The sequence below is a fragment of the Nicotiana tomentosiformis genome, chromosome 8 (genome assembly GCF_000390325.3).
Source record: "Nicotiana tomentosiformis chromosome 8, ASM39032v3, whole genome shotgun sequence".
Classification (NCBI taxonomy): domain Eukaryota; kingdom Viridiplantae; phylum Streptophyta; class Magnoliopsida; order Solanales; family Solanaceae; genus Nicotiana; species Nicotiana tomentosiformis.
Window position 1 is genome coordinate 64,216,093 of NC_090819.1, and position 21,470 is coordinate 64,237,562.

General features: G+C 41.4%; 1 protein-coding gene and 1 pseudogene across 1 annotated transcript; one reads left to right on the forward strand and one right to left on the reverse strand.

Annotated features, from left to right (window-relative positions):
- Positions 1-10,897: 10,897 nt before the first annotated feature.
- On the reverse strand, positions 10,898-11,990 carry LOC138897598 (uncharacterized). Its single transcript, XM_070183588.1, has 3 exons — positions 11,857-11,990; positions 11,177-11,708; positions 10,898-11,044 (listed from the first exon to the last, which is right to left on the reverse strand). The coding sequence occupies exons 1-3, from the start codon at positions 11,988-11,990 to the stop codon at positions 10,898-10,900; spliced, it is 813 nt and encodes a 270-aa protein (XP_070039689.1).
- A 3,638-nt stretch (positions 11,991-15,628) lies between these two features.
- LOC104087973 (butanoate--CoA ligase AAE1-like) lies at positions 15,629-19,880 on the forward strand (annotated as a pseudogene).
- The last annotated feature ends 1,590 nt before the right edge of the window (positions 19,881-21,470 follow it).

Consider the following 21,470-nt stretch of genomic DNA (forward strand, 5'->3'; position numbering starts at 1 on the left):
ATTCGCACTAAACATTGATAAGGGTAGTGATGTTCTTACATCTGAGGACGGGGTCATACCACCTATGTCAGCAGAAGAGGATGAAGAAAGCGATGATGAGTCTGACAAGAAGGAGGCACTTCATGCTCGTACTTCTACTCTTGCTTTGCTATCCCCAGACTCTGTTGCTGGACCTTCTCAGAGTGGTCCAACCACCGTTGTTGATGATGCTGAGGATAATACAGTTGTGGAGGATGCTGGTGACTCTGATGCTGGCGACTCCGACTATGATACTTAGAGGGAGTATTTCTTCACCCATGTTCTTTATTTTGCTGCACTGGGACATTATAGAGTCTTAAGTGTGGGGTGGGAGAATATCTTATTTGTAGTGCAGCAAAATAAAGAACATGGGTAAATAAATACTCCCTCTAAGTATCATAGTCAGAGTCGCTAGCATTAGAGTCACCAGCGTCTTCCACATCTGCATCACCCTCACTATCATCAATAATAGTGGTTGGACCACTCTAAGAATGTCCAGCAACAAAGTTTGGGGCTGGGAAGGCAAGAATAAAAGTACGAGCATGAGGTGTCTCCTCATCGTCGGACTCATCATCGCTTTCATCATCCTCTTTTGCTAACATAGGTGGTGTGACCTCGTCCTCAGATGGATGAACATCACTACCCTCATCAATGTTTAGTGCAAACTTTGACTCACCACTGAATGGTATAGACTTCATGAAATCTCTATCAGTTTCCTCTGGAATCTTAACTTTAGAGGCAATAACAGACCATAGTTGTTTGAAGTTATCAATAATCACATCGAATTCTTGGTCAGTACTTGACTTCATAGATTTTTCGGGGGCCCTAACCGTAGAGTAGTTGTTCAATTTAGTCTCAGTTGACTGCTTCACATCGCCTCTTTGGTTGGACACTTTAAATTTATCCTTCATGTATTTAGTGAGGGTGTTTGGATAAAACAAACGACACATTGACTACCTCAATGCCCGCTGCATCTCTAAGTATATAAGGACACCCACATTGACCGTGACGCTTGTTATAAGGGCATAGGTCAACAGCACACGTGTGCACCGCACGGAACAGATATGCTTGCATAGAAAGACCCTGTTACAGATAAAGTTTAGATAAACTCTAGCCTTCTGGTTCAAATACCTGTAGGGAAACACATGGTGTCGACTCCAACCCTTTCGCTTTCACTTAGCCTGCTTGTTGCTATCACATAAAACTTCTCTTATTCTAGCGTAGTCACACTGCTTTTTCCAACTGAAGTCATTATCGGAATTGGGGAGTTCTAAGAATTCATTGAAGTCCGTCGGAGTTATGTAAATGTCAACCCCTCTTACCTGAGATATCCCGCTCTTCCAATCTACCCAATTGGCATAAAGTTCCTAAACCATTGTGACGTTGGCGTCACCTGCTGGATTGAACAATGGACCCCACTGACAATTCTCTATTAACTCATTCCAAATTCCCTTGTACTTCTCCTTCAATATTTCTTCATTTACGGGTCTTTCTGCCAAGTACTTCTTCCTTTTAACCACTTCAAAGATCTTTGCTGCCTCGTCATTGACAGATTGTGTCTACATAAAAGCTTCTATTTTTTTTTGCTTACCTCTGTCTAACTGTATCTTTCTTCGTAGATAGATGATTCATTTCTCAGACCTTTTCGTTCCTCGTCCCCCCGCCACCCTACCCATCCCCACCCTTTTCTTCACCCGTCATCTTCTTTCTACTCCCTTTCTTATTCTATTTCAGAGAACCACTCTCATCTTCTCCCCCCTCCCTTTTCCCCCTTTTTTTTTTGTTCTACTTCATAGTTCACCTCCATAATAAATGATAGCAGCGTGGGCTGCGTTGCAGAGGAGTGGTGGTATGATTTTTTCTGTTTCGTAACTAACCTACACTAGAAGTAGCAGCCATGGTTATGGCTTGTAGATGAAGTAAATATGTAACTCACAAGAAAACACACTTTAGTGGCTTTTTATCTTTTATTCCATAAGAACAAAATCTTATTATCTTCCTTCAATGAAAGACAGTTTTTTGAAAACATTTGATGAATCTTTTTTAATTTCGGTAGATTTAAATTGCCGGATAGTGATTTGGTCTGTTTTTATTAGCATTTTAATCTTATTTTTCCTGTAAATTTGTTTACAAAAGCTCTAAATCTTAATTTGGGAGCAGTATATAATCGAAGATGACAGAAGATTAAAGAAAAATTATGGCAGGATTTTTGTGTGGCCGGCGACGGTGGCGAAACATATATTTGTCCCATTAACACAACTTGTTCCATAATTAAGTAGTACTACTTCTTTTCCCAAACCATAACAATTAAACAAAGAATATCACTCCGCCCCTCACCCACCCCTCTCCCAGCCTAATTTTCTTGAGTGAAGCAAAAGCAAATCCGACATATGCAAAATGGAGGGCAGTGTGAAATGCTCAGCAAAACTAGGTGCCATTGAGTCCAATAAGCTTCTTGGAGAGATCGGGCAACGGTGTATAGCGACAGGCTCTCAATTGTTCATGGAAATGTCAAGTTTACTTGGAGAGAGACCCGTGATAGGTGTCTCCAACTTGCTTCTGCTCTCACCCTCCTCAGCATTTCTCGTGGCGATGTCGTCTGTCCTTTTCACTGTGCTTTTTAATTTTATAATACTATCAGTGTAATTGTAGCTTAACCGTTACCATCCATTTGTCCAAGTCTTGTCTTGGTGATAGTATAAAGAATGCGTATATCTGTGCCTTTTTGCTCTATGATTGTGGATGAAACCATAAAAAGTGTTAGTTTCTCTTTATATCTGATCTTTGTTAGTAGCGTGGTGCGAGTTCTGTTTATCAGAGAAAGAAGACTCGTCAGAACAAGTTGTGTATTGTTGACTTTGGCAGAAGATAAGTTCGTCTAGAGATTAGCATAATAGAGATCTTTTCTGACTGCATTAGGTGGATACAGGCATTTAAGTATACTATTATTTTTGTCAATTTCTGGTGCAGGTTGAATCGACATGTTTTTTTAACCTTTCTATTGTATTTTAGGTAATGTATGTTTGTCTTTGACACGAAGAATCAAATTATTGAGAATCATTGCCATTAGTATATGATATAGAGGGAAGCCACCAGATTAAACAAAGCAGAATAGCTGTTAGGACAACAAGAAAAGAATCTATAGGCCGCCTAAATTCCTTTTTAGTACAGTAGTTTATTTGCTTGAAATATAGCTGACCTCGATTTTTCTTCCTTGGTTGATATTGTCAAGAAAAATGCCTACTATATGCTAAACCTTTTCCAATAACACGACACCCTCCGCCTTTGATGCGCTGCTTTACCTTCTACTGTTGAGATCTCTCAAGCAACAATGTAAAACCACAGTAATCTTTGCAGACTTAACCTAGTCTTATTCTACTGTTACAAAGGGGTGTGGCATCGGGTAATATCATTCTTGGTACGTTGGCCGTATTTCATATTGTATACGGTCGAAATAGATTTCGGCCTTCTTACGTTCGATCGAGTCTGAGTGTTAAAAAGTCGGAATGAGATTTGGGGAGTGAGCTCCGAAGTCGGTACTAACGAGCCTCGAGCCCGAAGGTCGCTCGAGGAGTTGGCTCGATAACCCTATCGAGTCCGTGACCGAATCGATCCGCAAGGCACTGCTTCGAGGTCGTAAATGTGTGACGCCCATCTCGAAGGTCGAACTCGAGCCAAGACCGAAGGGCCCGACCCAGTAACGAGTTCGAGCCAGTGTCGAGCTCACAGACAAGAGCCGTTGCGACAGCACCAAGAGAGAGAATTTTGGCGGGAATCAAGGAAGAGACAAGTCATCATGGGCCTTCCACTATATGCTTTATTTTATTATTTTTTTGTAATGACCCCCTTCTATAAAAAGGGGAATCCTTGTAAGCTAAAGGGCAGAGACAAAAAAATCACTTCTCAGATTGAAAGATATCCCTTTGTGTTTGCTTTACTTTATCTCATTCATTCTTATTGCCCACTATTTGCATTCTCATAGTCAAGAATATACGTATCTCTATTTCTCTACATGATTTATATCGAATTGTATCGCATATCCTTAGAACCATACACAAAATCTAACATTATCCGATTTTTCCGGTAAACAGTTTGGCGCCCACCGTGGGGCTAAGGGTAACAGTGATCGTTTGATACAAATCTAAAGTACACGCCAGCTTGCAACTTCAAATCAGAAATGGCTTTACCTATCGACCACGAAGCCGGGCTTCAAGATGAAACCAACAACTTGGCACCCGGGGCGGGAAGGCCAATTAACGATGGCACTGAGGCTCAAATCGAAGTACCCGAAATTCGAGCCGAAATACTATTGGATGTCAATTCACAAATAGCTTTGGAGGCGAATCAGCGTTCCGAACCGGAAAGAAGCATTCAGGGCGGTACTCGATCCGTAGCCCGAGACACCCAAAATGCAGGGGAAATCGAGGCCAGCTTACGTATGATCTTCGAGATGCTGCAAGACCAACAAGTAGCGATAGCTCAGTTACAGAGCCAAACTCGCGCACAAAGCAGGCCGGATTCCAATCCACTTCAAGAAATCACCCCAGAACAGAGCCAACCATAGTGAAATCAAACGAGCAAGAATCGGGGACTACTCCCGAAATTACTAAATTGCTCGAGGACCTCACAAAACGAGTCGAAGCCAACGACAAGAGAGTGGAAACATACAATGCCAGGGTCGATCAAATCCCGGGGGGATCCACCAATGATAAAAGGGCTTGATTCGAAAAAATTCATACAAAAGTCTTTTCCCTCGAGTGCGGCACCGAAACCAATCCCCAAAAAATTCTGTAGGCCCGAAATTCCCAAATATAACGGTACGACCGATCCTAACGAACATGTCACCTCTTACACATGTGCCATCAAAGGTAACGATTTGGAGGACGATGAGATCGAATTTGTGTTGTTGAAAAAGTTCGGGGAGACCCTCTCGAAGGGAGCGATGATCTGGTATCACAATTTAGCACCAAATTCCATCGATTCTTTTGCCATGTTAGCAGATTCGTTCGTAAAGGCACATGCTGGTGCCATAAAGGTTGCAACAAGGAAATCAGACCTCTTCAAAGTAAAGTAAAGGGGGAATGAAATGCTGAGGGAATTCGTATCCCGATTTCAAATGGAACGCATGGAATTACCACCGGTCACAGACGATTGGGCCATACAAGCTTTCACCCAAGGGTTGAACGAGCTAAGTTCGACAGCATCACATCGGCTGAAACAAAATTTGATCGAGTTTCCAGCGATAACTTGGGCAGATGTACACAACCGATACCAATCGAAAATTAGGGTCGAGGATGATCAGTTGGGAGCTCCGTATGGACCCGTGCATCAGAACATGACAGCTACTAAAAACCAAAAGGAGATCGACAGAGAACAAAGGTCGGACAGAGACTGATACCAACTGTACGTCGCAGATCGGGTGAATAACGGTTCAGCACGCAATACAGTTCGGAACAATCGAAGGATTGACAGAGGGCAAAATTCTCGGGGACTTATGAGTAAGAGCGGCTTCGATAAATATGACGATCCTATAGAAGCACCTAGATTATCAGAATATAACTTCAGCGTTGGTGCATCTGCTATCGTGTCGGCCATCGGACGCATCAAAGACACTAAATGGCCTCGACCCATGCAGACCGATCCTGCCCAAAGAAATCCCAATCAAACGTGCGAATATCATGGTACCCATGGCCACAGAACGGAAGATTGCAGGCAACTAAGAGAGGAAATAGACCGCTTATTTAACAAAGGGTCCTTCGGGAATTTCTGAGTGATAGGGCGAAGAACCATTTTAAAAAACAGGGATTTCAGCAAACAAAATGAGCAAGAAGAACCGCATCACGTCATTCACATGATCATCGGTGGCATCGATACCCCTCAGGTACCAGTGCTTAAACGCACTAAAACATCGATTGTAAGGGAAAAACGATCTCGGACTCAAGATTACGCACCCCATGGGGACTTTGTCCTTCGATGATGAAGATGCAGAAGGGGTCATCCAACCTCATAACGATGCACTGGTAATATCCGTACTCATGAATAAAACTAAAATTAAGCGTGTGTTAATCGATCTAGGTAGCTCGGCCAACATCATCCGATTGAAGGTAGTAGAACAACTCGGCCTACAGGATCAGATCGTACCCGCAACTCTGGTTCTAAACGGGTTCAATATGGCATGTGAAACCACTAAAGGCGAGATAATCCTACCAATAAATGTGGCCAGAACCATCCAGGAAACAAAGTTTCATGTGATCGAAGGAGATATGAGATACAACGCCCTTTTCGAAAGGCCATGGATCCACAACATGAGATCTGTACCTTCGACCCTACACCAGGCCCTCAAATTCCCGACATCGAGAGGTGTCAAAACGGTGTACGGTGAACAACCAGCCGCAAAGAAAATGTTCGCCGTCGAGGAAGCTAAACCAATGTCCTCACCTTCGTCGATAGAAGGATCGGGCTCAGAAGGAGAACGGGACACCAAATAGCAATCACAGACATCGGCTTCGACCCAGTCAGATAACTAGAAGATCGAAGAGGATGATGATCAAAGGGTCCCTCGATCTTTCATGATTCCCGATGACTCCGACGCCACCAAATCAACAATCGAGGAACTAGAGCAAGTCACATTAATCGAGCACTGGCCCGAGCGAAAGGTATACTTGGGAACGGGGTTGAGCCCTGAATTCAGGAAGAAACTCATTCAATTTCTTATCGATAACATAGATTGTTTTTCCTGGTCCCATTTAGATATAACAGGGATCCTGCCGGACATAACGACACATCGGCTAAGTTTGGACCTTAGGTTCAGACCGGTGAAGCAAAAGAGAAGACCCCAGTCCGAGGAAAAGCACGCATTCATAAGGGACGAGGTAACCAAGCTTCTCAAAGTAGGGTCCATTCGGGAGGTAAAATATCTCGAATGGTTAGCCAACGTAGTTGTAGTGCCTAAAAAAGGGAACAAACTTAGAATGTGTGTGGACTATAAGGATTTGAACAAAGCATGCCCCAAAGATTCCTTTCCGCTGCCCAACATCGATCGCATGATCGATGCCACGATCGGCCACGAGATCCTCACTTTTCTCGATGCCTATTCCGGGTATAATCAAATCCAGATGAACCCGGAGGACCAGGAAAAGACTTCATTTGCCACCAAATATGGAACGTATTGTTATAATGTGATGCCCTTCGGGCTAAAGAATTCAGGGGCTACTTACCAACGCCTAGTAAATAAAATGTTCGAAGAATCCGGGCTGGGCATAGTTTTGAAACCACCCACGGGTAACACTATTAGGCAATCTATTAAAACTATCAGGTTGACTAACAACGAGGCCGAGTATGAAGCCATGATTGCAGGTCTCGAGCTAGCTAGAAACTTGGGAGCAGAAGTCATTGAAGCCAATTGTGACTCTTTGCTGGTGGTGAGTCAAGTAAACAAAACCTTCAAAGTTCGAGAAGGTAGAATGCAAAGGTATTTAGATAAACTGCTTGTCACTTTGCACCATTTAAAACGATGTACTTTACGGCATGTTCCACGAGAACAGAATAATGAGGCCGATGCGCTTGCGAATTTGGGATTGTCGGTCGAGGTAGATGACTTGGGCTCGGGGAATATTATTCAACTTTCGAGATCGGTAATCGAAGAAGGTCATGCTGAGATAAATTCTACAAGCTTAACCTGGGATTGGAGAAATAAGTATATTGAATACTTAAAAAGCGGAAAGCTCCCATCGGACCCTAAAGATTCTAGGACCCTACGGACTAAAGCTGCTCGATTCACGTTGGCTTCGGACGGAACGCTGTACCGAAGAACATTCGATGGGCTGTTGGCAGTATGCTTGGGTCTGGGAGATACCGATTACATCCTACGGGAAGTGCACGAGGGCACTTGCGGGAATCACTCTGGTGCCGATACATTAGTTCAAAAAATAATCAGAGCAGGGTATTATTGGATCGATATAGGCAAAGATGCAAAGGAATTTGTTCGTAAATATGACAAATGTCAAAGGTTTGCACCAATGATCCATCAACCCGGAGAGCAACTCCACTAAGTCCTATCCCCATGGCCGTTCATAAAATGGGGAATGGATATCGTCGGCCCTCTGTCATCGACCCCAGGTAAAGCCAAATTTATTTTATTTATGACTGACTATTTTTCTAAATGGGTTGAAGCGCAGGCGTTCGAGAAAATAAGAGAGAAAGAAGTTATAGACTTTATTTGGGATCTTATCATATGCTTATTCGGGATACCCGCCAAAATAGTATGTGATAATGGAAAAAAATTCGTTGGCAGCAAAGTAACAAGATTCCTCGAAGACCACAAAATAAGAAGGATACTATCGACGCCATACCACCCCAGTGGGACTGGACAGGCCGAATCAACGAATAAAACTGTCATTCAAAACCTAAAGAAGAGGTTGAACGATGCTAAAGGAAAATGGATAGAAATCTTGCCCGAAGTCCTTTGGGCATATAGGACGACGTCAAAATCCAGTACAGGGGCGACCCCATTCTCCTTAGTATGTGGGTTCGAAGCATTGATACCGGTCGAAGTTGGTGAACCTAGTGCCAGATTTCGATTCGCGATGGAAGAATCAAATAACGAGGCTATGAATACCAGCCTCGAACTATCGGACGAAAGACGAGAAGCTGCTCTCGTCCAATTAGCTGCCCAAAAGCAGCGAATCGAAAGATATTATAATCGAAGAACCAAGCTCCGCCATTTCAAGCCCGGGGACTTAGTGTTAAGAAAAGTTACCATCAATACTCGAAATTCGAACGAAGGAAAACTAGGACCGAATTGGGAAGGACCATATCAGGTTCTCGAGAACATCGGAAAGGGATCGTATATGCTCGGCATTATAAACGGCAAACAACTATCAAGAAGCTGGAATGTATCACATCTAAAACGGTACTACTGCGAAGGTAAGACATTTCCATATTCATTTACATTTCAAAACTGACCCCTGCAGAAGTCCGAACGAGGGCTAAGATGGATCTTTCGCTTGAAAGCACGCGTTGCACTCTTTTTCCCTTAGACCGGTTTTATCCCAAATGGGTTTTTTGGCAAGGTTTTTAATGAGGTAACCATTGATCGTGCTGCACTTACAACAATATTTGAGGCCTCTTTACAATCGACCTCGAATACTGAGGGGACATTAGGCCCTCAAATACATCAAGTTCAGATGTAAGAGAGTTATTTCACAACAATAGGGTTCCAATAGGAAAAATTGTAAGAGCCAAATGGTCGAAACGAACCATGCTCATGTAGATTGGCCCGAACCCAGGCACGAAACATGAACACATGTGTAATAACGTGCGAAAAAAGTTCTCTTCTTTATCGGCATCTTATATCCAAGGAACATTCCTCTATTTGGAGATTTATTATGCAAACAGAATCAAGTTAAATTCGACCAATTACGCCTACGGGCTACATTGCATCTAGTTCAAGCAAGCACTCACTTGACCACTAAGCCTACGGGCTACTTCGACCATTACGCCTACGGGCTACATTGCATCGAGTTCGAATCATTCACTCGACTGCTAAGCCTACGGGCTACTTCGACCGCTATGCCTATGGGCTACATTGCATCGAGTTTGAATTATTCACTCGACTGCTAAGCCTACGGGCTACTTCGCCTGTTATGCCTACGGGCTACATCGACCATTATGCCTACGGGCTACATTGCATCGAGTTCGAATCATTCACTCGACTGCTAAGCCTACGGGCTACTTCGACCGTTATGCCTACGGGCTACGTTGCATCGAGTTCGAATTATTCACTCGACTGCTAAGCTTACGGGCTACTTCGACCGTTATGCCTATGGGCTACGTTGCATCGAGTTCGAATCATTCACTCGACTAATAAGCCTATGGGCTACTTTTTATTTTAAGTTCGAGCAAGCACTCACTCGACCACTAAGCCTATGGGCTAGTTTGACTATTACGCCTGCGCGCTACGTTGTATCGAGTTCGAATCATTCACTCGACTGCTAAGCCTACGGGTTACTTCGACCGTTATGCCTACGGGCTATATTGCATCGAGTTCGAATCATTCACTCAACTAATAAGCCTACGGGCTACTTTTTATTTCGAGTTCGAGCAAGCACTCACTCGACCACTAAGCCTACGGGCTACGTCGACCATTACACCAACGGGCTACATTGCATTGAGTTCGAATCATTCACCCGACTGCTAAGTCTACGGGCTACTTCGACCGTTACGCCTACGGGCTACGTTGCATCGAGTTCGAATCATTCACTCGACTGCTAAGCCTACGGGCTACTTCGACCGTTACGCCTACGGGCTACGTTGCATCGAGTTCGAATCATTCACTCGACTGCTAAGCCTACGGGCTACTTCGACCGTTATGCCTACGGGCTATATTGCATCGAGTTTGAATCATTCACTCGACTGCTAAGCCTACGGGCTACTTCGACCATTATGCCTACGGGCTACGTTGCATCGAGTTCGAATCATTCACTCGACGACTATAGCCTACGGGCTACTTTTATTTCGATTTCGATCAATCACTCACTCGACCATCACGTCCACGGGCTACATTACTTCGAGTTCGAATCATTCACTCGACGATTAAAACCTACGAGCTACTTTCACTTCAAATTCAAGCAAAGCACTCACTCCACTATTACGCCTACGGATTATATTTCTTCAAGTTCGAATTATTAACTCAACAAGTAAGCCCGAAGGCTACGTCACTTCGAACAAATCAATAAATAGAGATTACAAAGTCCAAATTAGATTGAATTGTTAAGATCCTTATGAAAACATTTGTAAGGCACGCATAAAGTCTTCACAAATTGGCCAAAGTTGTCTATATACAAAAGTTTCTACATGATTGATTACAAACATAAAAAAACTATGAACTAAGCTTCCTGATCATCCTCAGGGAGTTTGCTTCTCTGTCAGGCTCTCTCCCATACTCGGATTCGCTCTTGCTACCGTCATCGTCATCATCATCGCCATCAGAAGCCAATGCTTCAGCTTCAGCTTTGAGCTCTTTAGCCTTTTTTATTTCTTCAGTAAGGTCGAAACCCCAAACATGTATCTCCTCGAGGGTCTCCCTTCGAGACCTACATTTAGCAAGTTCGGCAATCCAATGTGCTCGGGTGTCGGCAGTATCCGCCGCCTCTCGTGCCTCCATCTGAGCAGCCTCGGCATCATCCCGATACACGTCAATGGACTTATCCGCCAAGATTTTCGATGACTCAACCTTGGCCTTGGCCTCAGCAAGCTGGGCTTCAAGCTCCTCGATCCTCTTAGCTTGAGCCGAACCCTTTTGTTTAACATTTCGAAACTGGACATCGACCGATAATAAGTTGGTCAAAATGGTCTCTTTTTCCGTAGCCAGGCGATCGATAGTCTCCTTCCACCGATTACATTCAGCTTTGATTTGATCGACTTCTTCCCGAAGTGACCCGATCATTTCAACCTTTTGCTGCAGCTGAGACAATGAAGGGTTAATTTCCACAGTCGAGTCAAACCCATACTTTAACAGAACAAGGCTCACCTGCTTGTCAAGTTCGGCCTCTTCTTCACGAGCCTTAGCCAAATCCGCTTGGAGGTCCTTTATAGCCTCGTCCTTTTGGCTGCAAAGAAGCCGCAAGGCATCTCTCCCCCCCAAGACCTTCTGAAGCTCAACCTCACACTCGCTAAGGTCGACCCGAAATCTACTAATGGCATGTACAATAGGGAAAGAACACGAGTCAAATTTGGAAAAGAACAAAGAAACCAAGTATAGTAAAATCATTACCCGAGTAATGAAACGTTGGGCCTCTTCCAGTAGAAGAGAAGCGTCCCCGATATCGGAAGCATCACCGACTCCGGTAAAGCAATTCCGAAAGATCCCCTGCACTAGAGCCTCCGCCCATATCCAGGGTCTTCAATTCTCGAGTTTCCTTTAACGCCTCCTCAGAAAAGGTGGGAAGAGAAAGCGAATAAACCGCTGTCATAGTCCCAAGTGAATCACTCGGGGCGTTCCGATCAAGACTCGGGATCCCAGAGTCAACCCCGACCAGTACATCTGCCATCGGTTCAGGAGCTTCAGTGACCTCGATAGCTCTAGCAAATCGGGACACCAAAGCCGAGGCACCTCCTTCTTCCTCTTCTTCTTCTTCTTCTTATTCTCTCAATCGTTGGACCGAGTCAATCAAAATGGCAATTTCCTTCCTCCTCACCCTTCGAGTTTTAGGCTTGGGGCCCTCTGATCGAGAGGCAGCTTTGCGCTTCTTGTCTTTCCCCAGTTTCGGGACCGGGGACTTGGTTCCTTCTTCACCGCTCAAAGGCCTCAAAGCGGCGTCCTTGGTTACGCCTGCATGAAAGAAAATCGGTAACGAATGGAGCATAAAGAGCGCTTCAAAGGAAACGAGAAGTAAAACCTTACCATGGTTCTTGGCTTCCCATCTGCCTTTAGCCAAATCACGCCAAGCGCGTTCGGCATAAGAGAAAGTCGAGGCTAACTTCCGAACCCAATCCTCGAGGTCGGGCACCGCTTGTGGCATCCAAGGGGTAGCTGTATATCGGGAAGAAACATCAAAAAAATTCAGGAAAGGATACAAAAGGCGACGTCTTATGAGAACAACTTACGGTCGAAATTCCATTCCTCGGGGAACGACATCTTCTCTTCCGGAATGAGGTCACAGGTCCTCACCGGAATGTAACACCCAATCCAACCCCGATCCTTGTCTTTGTCGATACTCGACATCAAAGCCTTCGATGCCCGACGATGAAGTTTGATTAATCCTCGAAATATTTGAGGCTGATATAACCGTATGAGGTGATTTAGGGAAAAATCCAGCCCCTTGGCTTTGGTGGAGAAGAAGCGAAGTAGGATTACTATGCGCCACAAAGAGGGATGAATCTGACCAAGGGTGACCTAATATCTCTTGCAAAAATCGATGATCATCGGGTCGACCGGACCCAATGTGAAGGAATAAGTGTAAATACTTAAAAATCCCTCCACATGGGTGACAACGCTCTCTTCGGAGGATGGAATTTGCAATACAACTTCGGAACCCCAGTTGCAGTCTTTTCTAACGGCCTCGAGATGACCCTCCGTTATAGAGCACATATACATTGACACGGGACGGATGAAGGATTCTCAATCTTAAAATCGATCTTTAGAGTACACGGGCCGGGAATGTAGTCATAGGTGGACGGCTCCACCGACGCCTTGTCGCCGAACGGCCGTGAAGAAGAAGCTTTCTCCTTCTGAGGCACAGTTTTCGAAGTCTTGGCCATTAATATGGGAGGAAGAAAGACAAAGGAAAGTGAAAATGTGACAACACCAAAACTCTAGTAGCAACAAGAAAGGAAGAAAGGATGAGACAATTTGGGGGAGTGAACGCGTGAAAGAAGTAAATGATAGATGGAAGAGCTATTTATAGGCTCGCACCGTGACGGTTCAATATCACAGGTGGCCGACCGCCATCTGACAAGCATTAAATACCTTGAAAGGCTGAATCGATAGGACATCTATCACATACGTCATAATCGATCCCTGTGAAAACATCGGCTTATGACCCGATCGAACCACCAAAAATCACATCGATTCTCACCGCATCCTTCGTGAGAAATAATGGGACTATCTGTATACGGTCGAAATAGATTTCGGCTTTCCTACGTTCGATCGAGTCCGAGTGTTAAAAAGTCAGAATGAGATTTTAGGAGTGAGCTCTGAAGTCGGTACTAACGAGCCTCGAGCCCGAAGGTCGCTCGAGGAGTCTGCTCGATAAACCTATCGAGCCCGTGACCGAATCGATCCGCAAGGCACTGCTTCGAGTTCGGAAATGCACGACGCCTATCTCAAAAGTCGAACTCGAGCCAAGACCGAAGGGCCCGACCCAGTAACGAGTTCAAGCCAGTGTCGAGCTCACAGACAAGAGCTGTTGCAACCGCACCAAGAGAGAGAATCTTGGCGGGAATCAAGGAAGAGACAAGTCATCATAGGCCTTCCAGTATATGCTTTATTTTATTATTTTTTGTAATGACCCCCTTCTATAAAAAGGGGAATCCTTGTAAGCTAAAGGGCAGAGACAAAAAAAATCACTTCTCAGATTGAAAGATATCCCTTTGTGTTTGCTTTATTTTATCTCAATCATTCTTATTGCCAACTATTTGCATTCTCATAGTCAAGAATATACGTATCTCTATTTCTCTACACGATTTATATCGAATTGTATCGCATATCCTTAGAACCATACACAAAATTTAACGCTATCCGATTTTTCCGGTAAACACATATTTCATGCTCACCTCTTTCACTTTCAAGCACCATCATGGATTATTAACAACAAGGCATTTCAAATCAAGACTTTAAGTACACATATGAATAATTAAGAGTCTTAAGCACATTGAATTTCTTTCACAATTTTGGCATAATGACTTTCATTTAGAACACGATTTGAAGTCATAACGTTTTAATACACAACTCATACCTTGAACACATTCTCAAATGATAACATAGTATGACAAGAGTATTCGGAACACATTTGAACATACATCTTTCGACACAAAGCTTATTCAGAATAGTCAAATTTATAATGAATAATTTGGGACATGAGAAATAAGAAATTGGCCCATCATACTTGAGACATACGAGAATATCGCGGGATTCAATTCTAAGAGAGAAGTTTAGCCAACATATCTCAAATCCGCCCCTTAATGATACTACAATGATCTACTACACTAAGAAACTTTAATCTACAATAACAACATCCTATGGGACCAATAATAGTAACAAATTCCATAATTTAGGCCATTTAGGTATTTTATCAAACACCTAATAGACATAAATCTCTACATTTTTTAACCATAAAATTAGTTCATCCAACTACCACCATTTACTAACAATTTATTCCACCATCGTTCATAAACAATTTATAACTTCCAACATCACATGCATGACCATCCATCCACACCCAACCAATAAAATTCCATCAAATAATCACCTTTCAATCTCTACAATGACTAAGTTTTTAAATTGGAAACTTATGGCTTCCAATCTCCATCCCATAAGTTCCGATACTTAATTATTATTCATATTCCCATAATAAATCCATGCATGTAAGTCTAAGGGTGTAGGATTACCTTTTGGAAAAAATCTTGCAAAATCTTCCCTTGAGTTCTTGAAGAAATTTGTTTAAAGTCTAATTGTTACTTCGTGCAAATTCTTCAAAATACACTACAAATAACTCTGATAAAAAATTATATATACCAATTTCCGGATACTTACACACATCCACATCAAGTACGTGCCTACACTTTACTTTTATTAATGATCCGGTCAGTGACTCAGATAATAGACAACAAATTTTTATTTAAAAGGCTTGTTCAAAAGAATAAAAGATGTGGTGATGACTTAGGTGTCAGTGAAAGTATAACATATCTTGGAAGCAGTTAAGCATTTGCCTCCTCTACCACTTAGTTAATCATGCTTAACATTACTTAGTTTTTCTTATAACCGAGAAGGAATTGAGTTTTCGTTCAGATCGCCATCTTTGTAGTGGTACTGCTCTTAATTAGTTTCCTAAATTTCCGAGCAGGTTGCTGCCTTGGCTCCATATATTTGTTCAATGTATGAGCTACACTAATGGCCAGGGCAGTTCTTTGTGCACTTAATACACGTCATGATTCAGCAATGGTCTCTGTGTTACTTAAATATTCAGAGGCCAAAATCATATTTGTAGATTACCAGTTGCTGGATGTTGCTAAGGGTACATTAATATTCTGTCAAAGGCAAGTGCCAAGTTGCCACATCTAATCTTGATCTCTGATAGTGAGAGTCAGTTATCCAGTAATAATAATAATAGGAGCTTGGCTCCCAAAAATCTGGAGTATGAGTCCTTTTTAGCTACTGGGAGAACCTAATTCTGAGATAGTATGGCCAAATGATGAATGGGATGCTATTGCTCTCAATTATACCTGTGGTAAATGGGCGGGTTAGGTCGGATTTGGGCGGGTTAAAAATGGACTGGGTTTTAACCCGCCCATATTTCATGCTGGTCAAAAACGGGTTGGGTGTCAATTGGGCGGGTTGAATATGGGTTAACCCATATTATATAGGAAATTTTATCTCCCATAGCAAATGTATACACCCTATTTATTATAAACCAAAAAATTATTTTAAAATATTATTTTTTATAGCTACCTTTTATATTTTATAACAAAATAGGTATTTAAAGTATATACTACAATTGATGCATGAAATACGCTATTTATGATTTTCCTTTCTCTTTTTATCAATTAACACACGATTTTCTCTCATAATTTTTCTTCTTTCTCTTCCTCTTCCTCTTCCTCTTCCTTCTCTCTCTCTTCTGAGATAATTTAATGTGTTTCACTCTTTTCAAATCTCCTGTTATCTAATGTACAACTACATGGAAGACATTCTTATGGAAGCTACATATTGAAGTTTCTCCCTTTTCCCTACCTTCTCTAGCTATTTTATGCCTTGAAACTTCCTTAAGATGAGATAATTAGTAACAAAGAGATTCTTTTGCTGTTTGATTATTGCAAATGGCCTCTTACATATTTCTTTCTAATCAATGTGGTCTATCTATTCTCTCTCGTCGCTCTGAGGCTAGGGTCACTGCGCGGGGAGCAAAAACAATGTCGAAATAATCCGATTAGAGCATGGGTACGGTAACATGAACGACATATACTACAATATTTTCTATGCCGGAGAAGATTTGAGGGGCGGGATTCTTGTTCGTCTCCATTTTTTGTTTTAATATAATGTATACAGTATTTTTCTTGGCCGAAAAACGCCATCCCCGACAACTTTCTTCTCTTCTTTGCAATTTAACCACATACAATGATACAAATACATTATATTCTTTACAAATTCACTAAAATACATTGTATTTTTATATAAATATATTTTTTTTGCATGTATTCATGTATTTCGAAGGTCTATATTTTTTAATACAGCTGAATACACCTGTATTCATGCATACTGTACATACAGTATGCATGAATACATGATATAAACATTGAAATACACTGAATACAAACATTAAAATAGAATAGAATATAAACAATGAATACATTTAATTTTAAAATACAGTAAAATACACTGAATACAAATAGAAATACAGTGAATACAACCAATGAAATATATCGAAATACAGCAGTAATAACATGTATTAGGAATAACTAAAATATTGTTAATACAAATACAATTATATACAATGAATATAAAATAGTGAATACAGTAAATACAAACATTGAATCTAATGAATGCAATAGTAAAAAAAAAAATATTGAAACACACTAAATACAAAAGTTAAATACAACAGTATATACAATTGAAAAATCATTCTAATTGATTGGGTTGATAATGAGGCATGTTAGAATTGATTTTGTTTAGTTATATTAGGAGTGTGTCACGCTAATTAATATTATTTCCGTTATTAGACAACTGGACAGACCTATTTTTAAGGTGATTGCCATTACTGTATTCATGAATACATGACGCGAATACATGTGAATACATTCACTTATAGCTGGACTGCTTTGATTTTTAGGCGCTTTTTGCTGTTGTATTCATGAATACAACAACGCGAATACAGCAAATACACGCCTTAACAACTGAATAGTAGCTATATGAAGTAATTATGTATATGGTAGCTATAGGAAGCTAATAGTCACTAAACAATAGCGGTTTCTGAAAATTCCTCTATTATATAAGTGTAATATTTTTTCAAGTGCAATTTATAATTTCCTTTTTGCTCAGATTATTTAGTGTCATAAGTTTAACTGGAATAATATATACTCTTCTTCATTAAATTTATTCAAATTTGACTATCATATTGTAAACTTAAGTTACTCTTCCACAAAATATGATAGTTTTCATTTTAGGAAGAATTTATGCTTAATGCACATTAAGTAATATCACTAATATTATATGACTCTGTGCATTTTTTACTTTGTTCATATGTTGTCTGCAATCCAATATAAAACTAAACAAATTCCAAAAAATACTATAAATAGAAAGATATTATTTATATTCAAAAAATTCTCTAATAATATATGACTATGTACAAATTCAACGTTGAAATATGTGCTCCTTAACTAAAAAGAAGATAATATTTTCTTGGTTGAAAAAGAAAGTACTCTTTCTACAATATGAAAAGAAAGTACTCATTTTGTTGAAATGAAAGAAAATACTTTTTCTACACCATGAAAAGAAAAAAAATACTTTTTTAACATTACGAAAAGAAAATACTCATTTTGTTGAATTGAAAAAAAAGGTACTCTTAATAATATTTCTATTGAGTTGGGTGGGGGTGGGGGTGGGGTGGGTGGAGTTGGGTTGGGATGGTAGGGGTGGGGTAGGGTGTTTTGGGGAGGGGGAGTGGGTGCAGGTGTAGGGGGTGGGTTGGTGGAGGATGGGGAAAATTAAAAATGAGTTTTGGAACCCTTCTCTTGATAAGAAAAATATTTTCCTCCAATAAGTTCATGAGAAAAATATTTTCCAAAATATTTAAGCTAACCAAAAAAGAACAGGGACGCTAAACAATAGTAAGCAATACTTACAATGTTTAGAAGGAAAAAAAAGGAAAAAAATACTCACATAGTCAACTATAATGAGAAGAAACATACTAAGGAAGCGGAGTTGGAATACCTTTATAGCATTTTCGGTTTAAAAAATGATATCATACATTTTGAGTGTGCAAAACTTGAAAGATAACCCACTAGGCTAACCCATATTTTACCCATGAATACCCATATTTCTACGGGTTGAATATGGATTAAAGTCCAAATTTTATCCAAATTAAATATCACTCATCCAACCCACTAAAATATGGGCGGATCGGGCAGGTTGACAAAATATGGGCTCATTTTGCCAGCACAGGTACAACATCCAGTCCAAAATGGGTCATCTATTGTCACAGAGGGGCATATCTTAAATCTCTTGTTGCAGTTCTTGCTGAAATGGCTCCAATGCCTGTCTATTTGTGGACTCTTCCCATGTTTCATTGCAATGGATGGTGTCTTACTTGGGCTTTGGCAGCACAGGGTGGCACAAACATTTGCCTGAGAAATGTTACTGTAGAAGGGATTTTCGACAGCATAGTTCAGCACCAAGTCACATGGCTTGTGCACCTACGGTTTTGAACATGATAATAAATGCACCACAAAGTGTCCAAAGACCACTTCCAAGGACAGTAAACGTGTTGACCTCAAGTGTTACTTAAGATGAAGGAGCTCGGTTTCAATGTAATTCACGGATATGGTCTGACGGAAACCTATGGACCTGAATGGAACTCTCTGTCACCTGATGAGCAGGCTCGTCATCTTGGGTTGGAGGAAGTAGACGTAATGGATCCTGAATCAATGAAAATGCAAAAAACAATGGGTGAGGTAATGCTTAGAGGAAACACTGTAATGAATGGTTACTTAAATGATCCCAAAGCCACAGAAGATGCTTTTAAAGGGGGCTGGTTTCGAAGTGGGGACTTGGGGCAAGTTGGGGGTGAAGCACCCTGATGGTTACATAGAATTAAAGGATCGCTCAAAGGACATCATTATCTCTGGTGGAGAAAACATTAGTACAATCGAAGTGGAATCTGTAATCTTTAGCCATCCAGATATTCTTGTAGGAAGACCAGATGATCAACACCTTGTGCATTTGTTAAACTGAAGGATGGATGCAATGCCAGTGCTAATGAGATTATCAAGCATTGTCGTGATCGTCTACCACATTACATGGCTCCTAAGACAGTGATTTTCTATGATTTGCCAAAAACGTACGTACGTCAACAGGAAAGACTCAAAAGTTTGTCCTGAGACAGAGAGCCAAAGCTATGGGAAGTGTTCCGAAAGCTAGCAAACTATAACTAACGTTTGGTGTTGAATGGACTTATGTTAATTATTCGGAAGTACGATATGTGACAGGATTTAAGAAAGTGGTTACACAGTCCACCCACAAGGGGAAACAGGGGAAGATCTGATGTTTTTTTTAAGGTACTCAATAAAGGCCAACATGTTTTTTCCCGGGAGGGGGTTACTCAAAAAGATCAAAATTTTGTCAAGAAAATCCTATGGAAATCGAGTTTCTAGATGCACCCAGATATGGAAGTAGATGATCTGAAACTCAACTAACATCGCCAACAAACACCCAGATATGGAGTTTCTATTTATATTCAATTAAAAAAGTACAAAAGAAGAATAACGAGGCATATTCCAACCGAGGAATCCTATGATGTTGGGGGAAAACAAAAGTACCGTCTTCCATTTCAATTATATACTCTTATATTTGCTTGAACATGAAATTTAAGACAAGAAAAAAAATTACACATCAAAAATATCATTAGAACTCATGATGTTAAACATATCATGATATTTTTATACTGTGTACAGTCAAAATCGATTCTCAGCCATAAAGACCGGTCGAGATAATGACGTTTCAATCGAAGGGTATCCACAAGACATGCTCGGACGAATTCCGAAGAAGAGACGTCAAGCTTCGAGCTATAAGACCAATCAACGGCACAACTCGATATCATTATCGAGCCCGTGTCCAAATCGGACTACGAGGCAACGCCGATCGACACAGGCCCCCAATATCGATGCTCCAAGGCAGAACCAAGCTCGAACTAAGACTGGGGATTCAGTCTAGCACCGAGCTCGAGTCAGTGCCAAGCTCACGGACAAGAGCCGTTACAACCGCACCAAGGGAGAGAATCTTGGCGAGAATCAAGGGAGAGACAAACTATCATGGGTTCTCCGCTATATGTATTATTTTACTATGTTGTTATAGATAAAGTAGTGACCCTCTACTATAAAAAGGGAGATATACTGCAATAGACACAGGTCCTCCAAGATACATGAAGATTTCATTGTACTTGTTCTTCTAATATTTTTCTGTCTTCCCGTCTGTCATTCCCATTTCATAGCAAAAAATTCCTGTATTGTCATTTTGTATCAAAGAAATTTGCATACTCTTAGAACCATATCTTAATTTAACGTTATCCGATTTTTCAGGTAAATAGTTTGGTGCCCACCGTGGGGCTAAGGGTAACAGTGATTGTTTGATATAAATCTACAGTACACTCCAGCTTACAACTTCGAATCAGCAATGGCTCTACCTATCGACCTCGAAGCTGGCCTTCAAGATGAAACCAACAACTTGGTGCCCGGGGCCGGAAGGCTACCTGACAACGGCAACGAGGCTCGAATCGAAGAACCCGAAATTCGAGCAGAAGTATCACTGGATATCAATTCGCAAATAGCTCTAGAAGCGAATCAGCATTCTGAACCAGAAAGAAGCGTTCAGGGCGGTGCTCGATCCATAGCCCGAGACACCTACAGCACGGGGGAAATCGGGGTTAGCTTGTGTATGATTTTCGAAATGCTACAAGCCCAACAAGCAGCGATAGCTCACTTGCAGATCCGAACTCATACGCAAAGCGGGCCGAACTCCAATC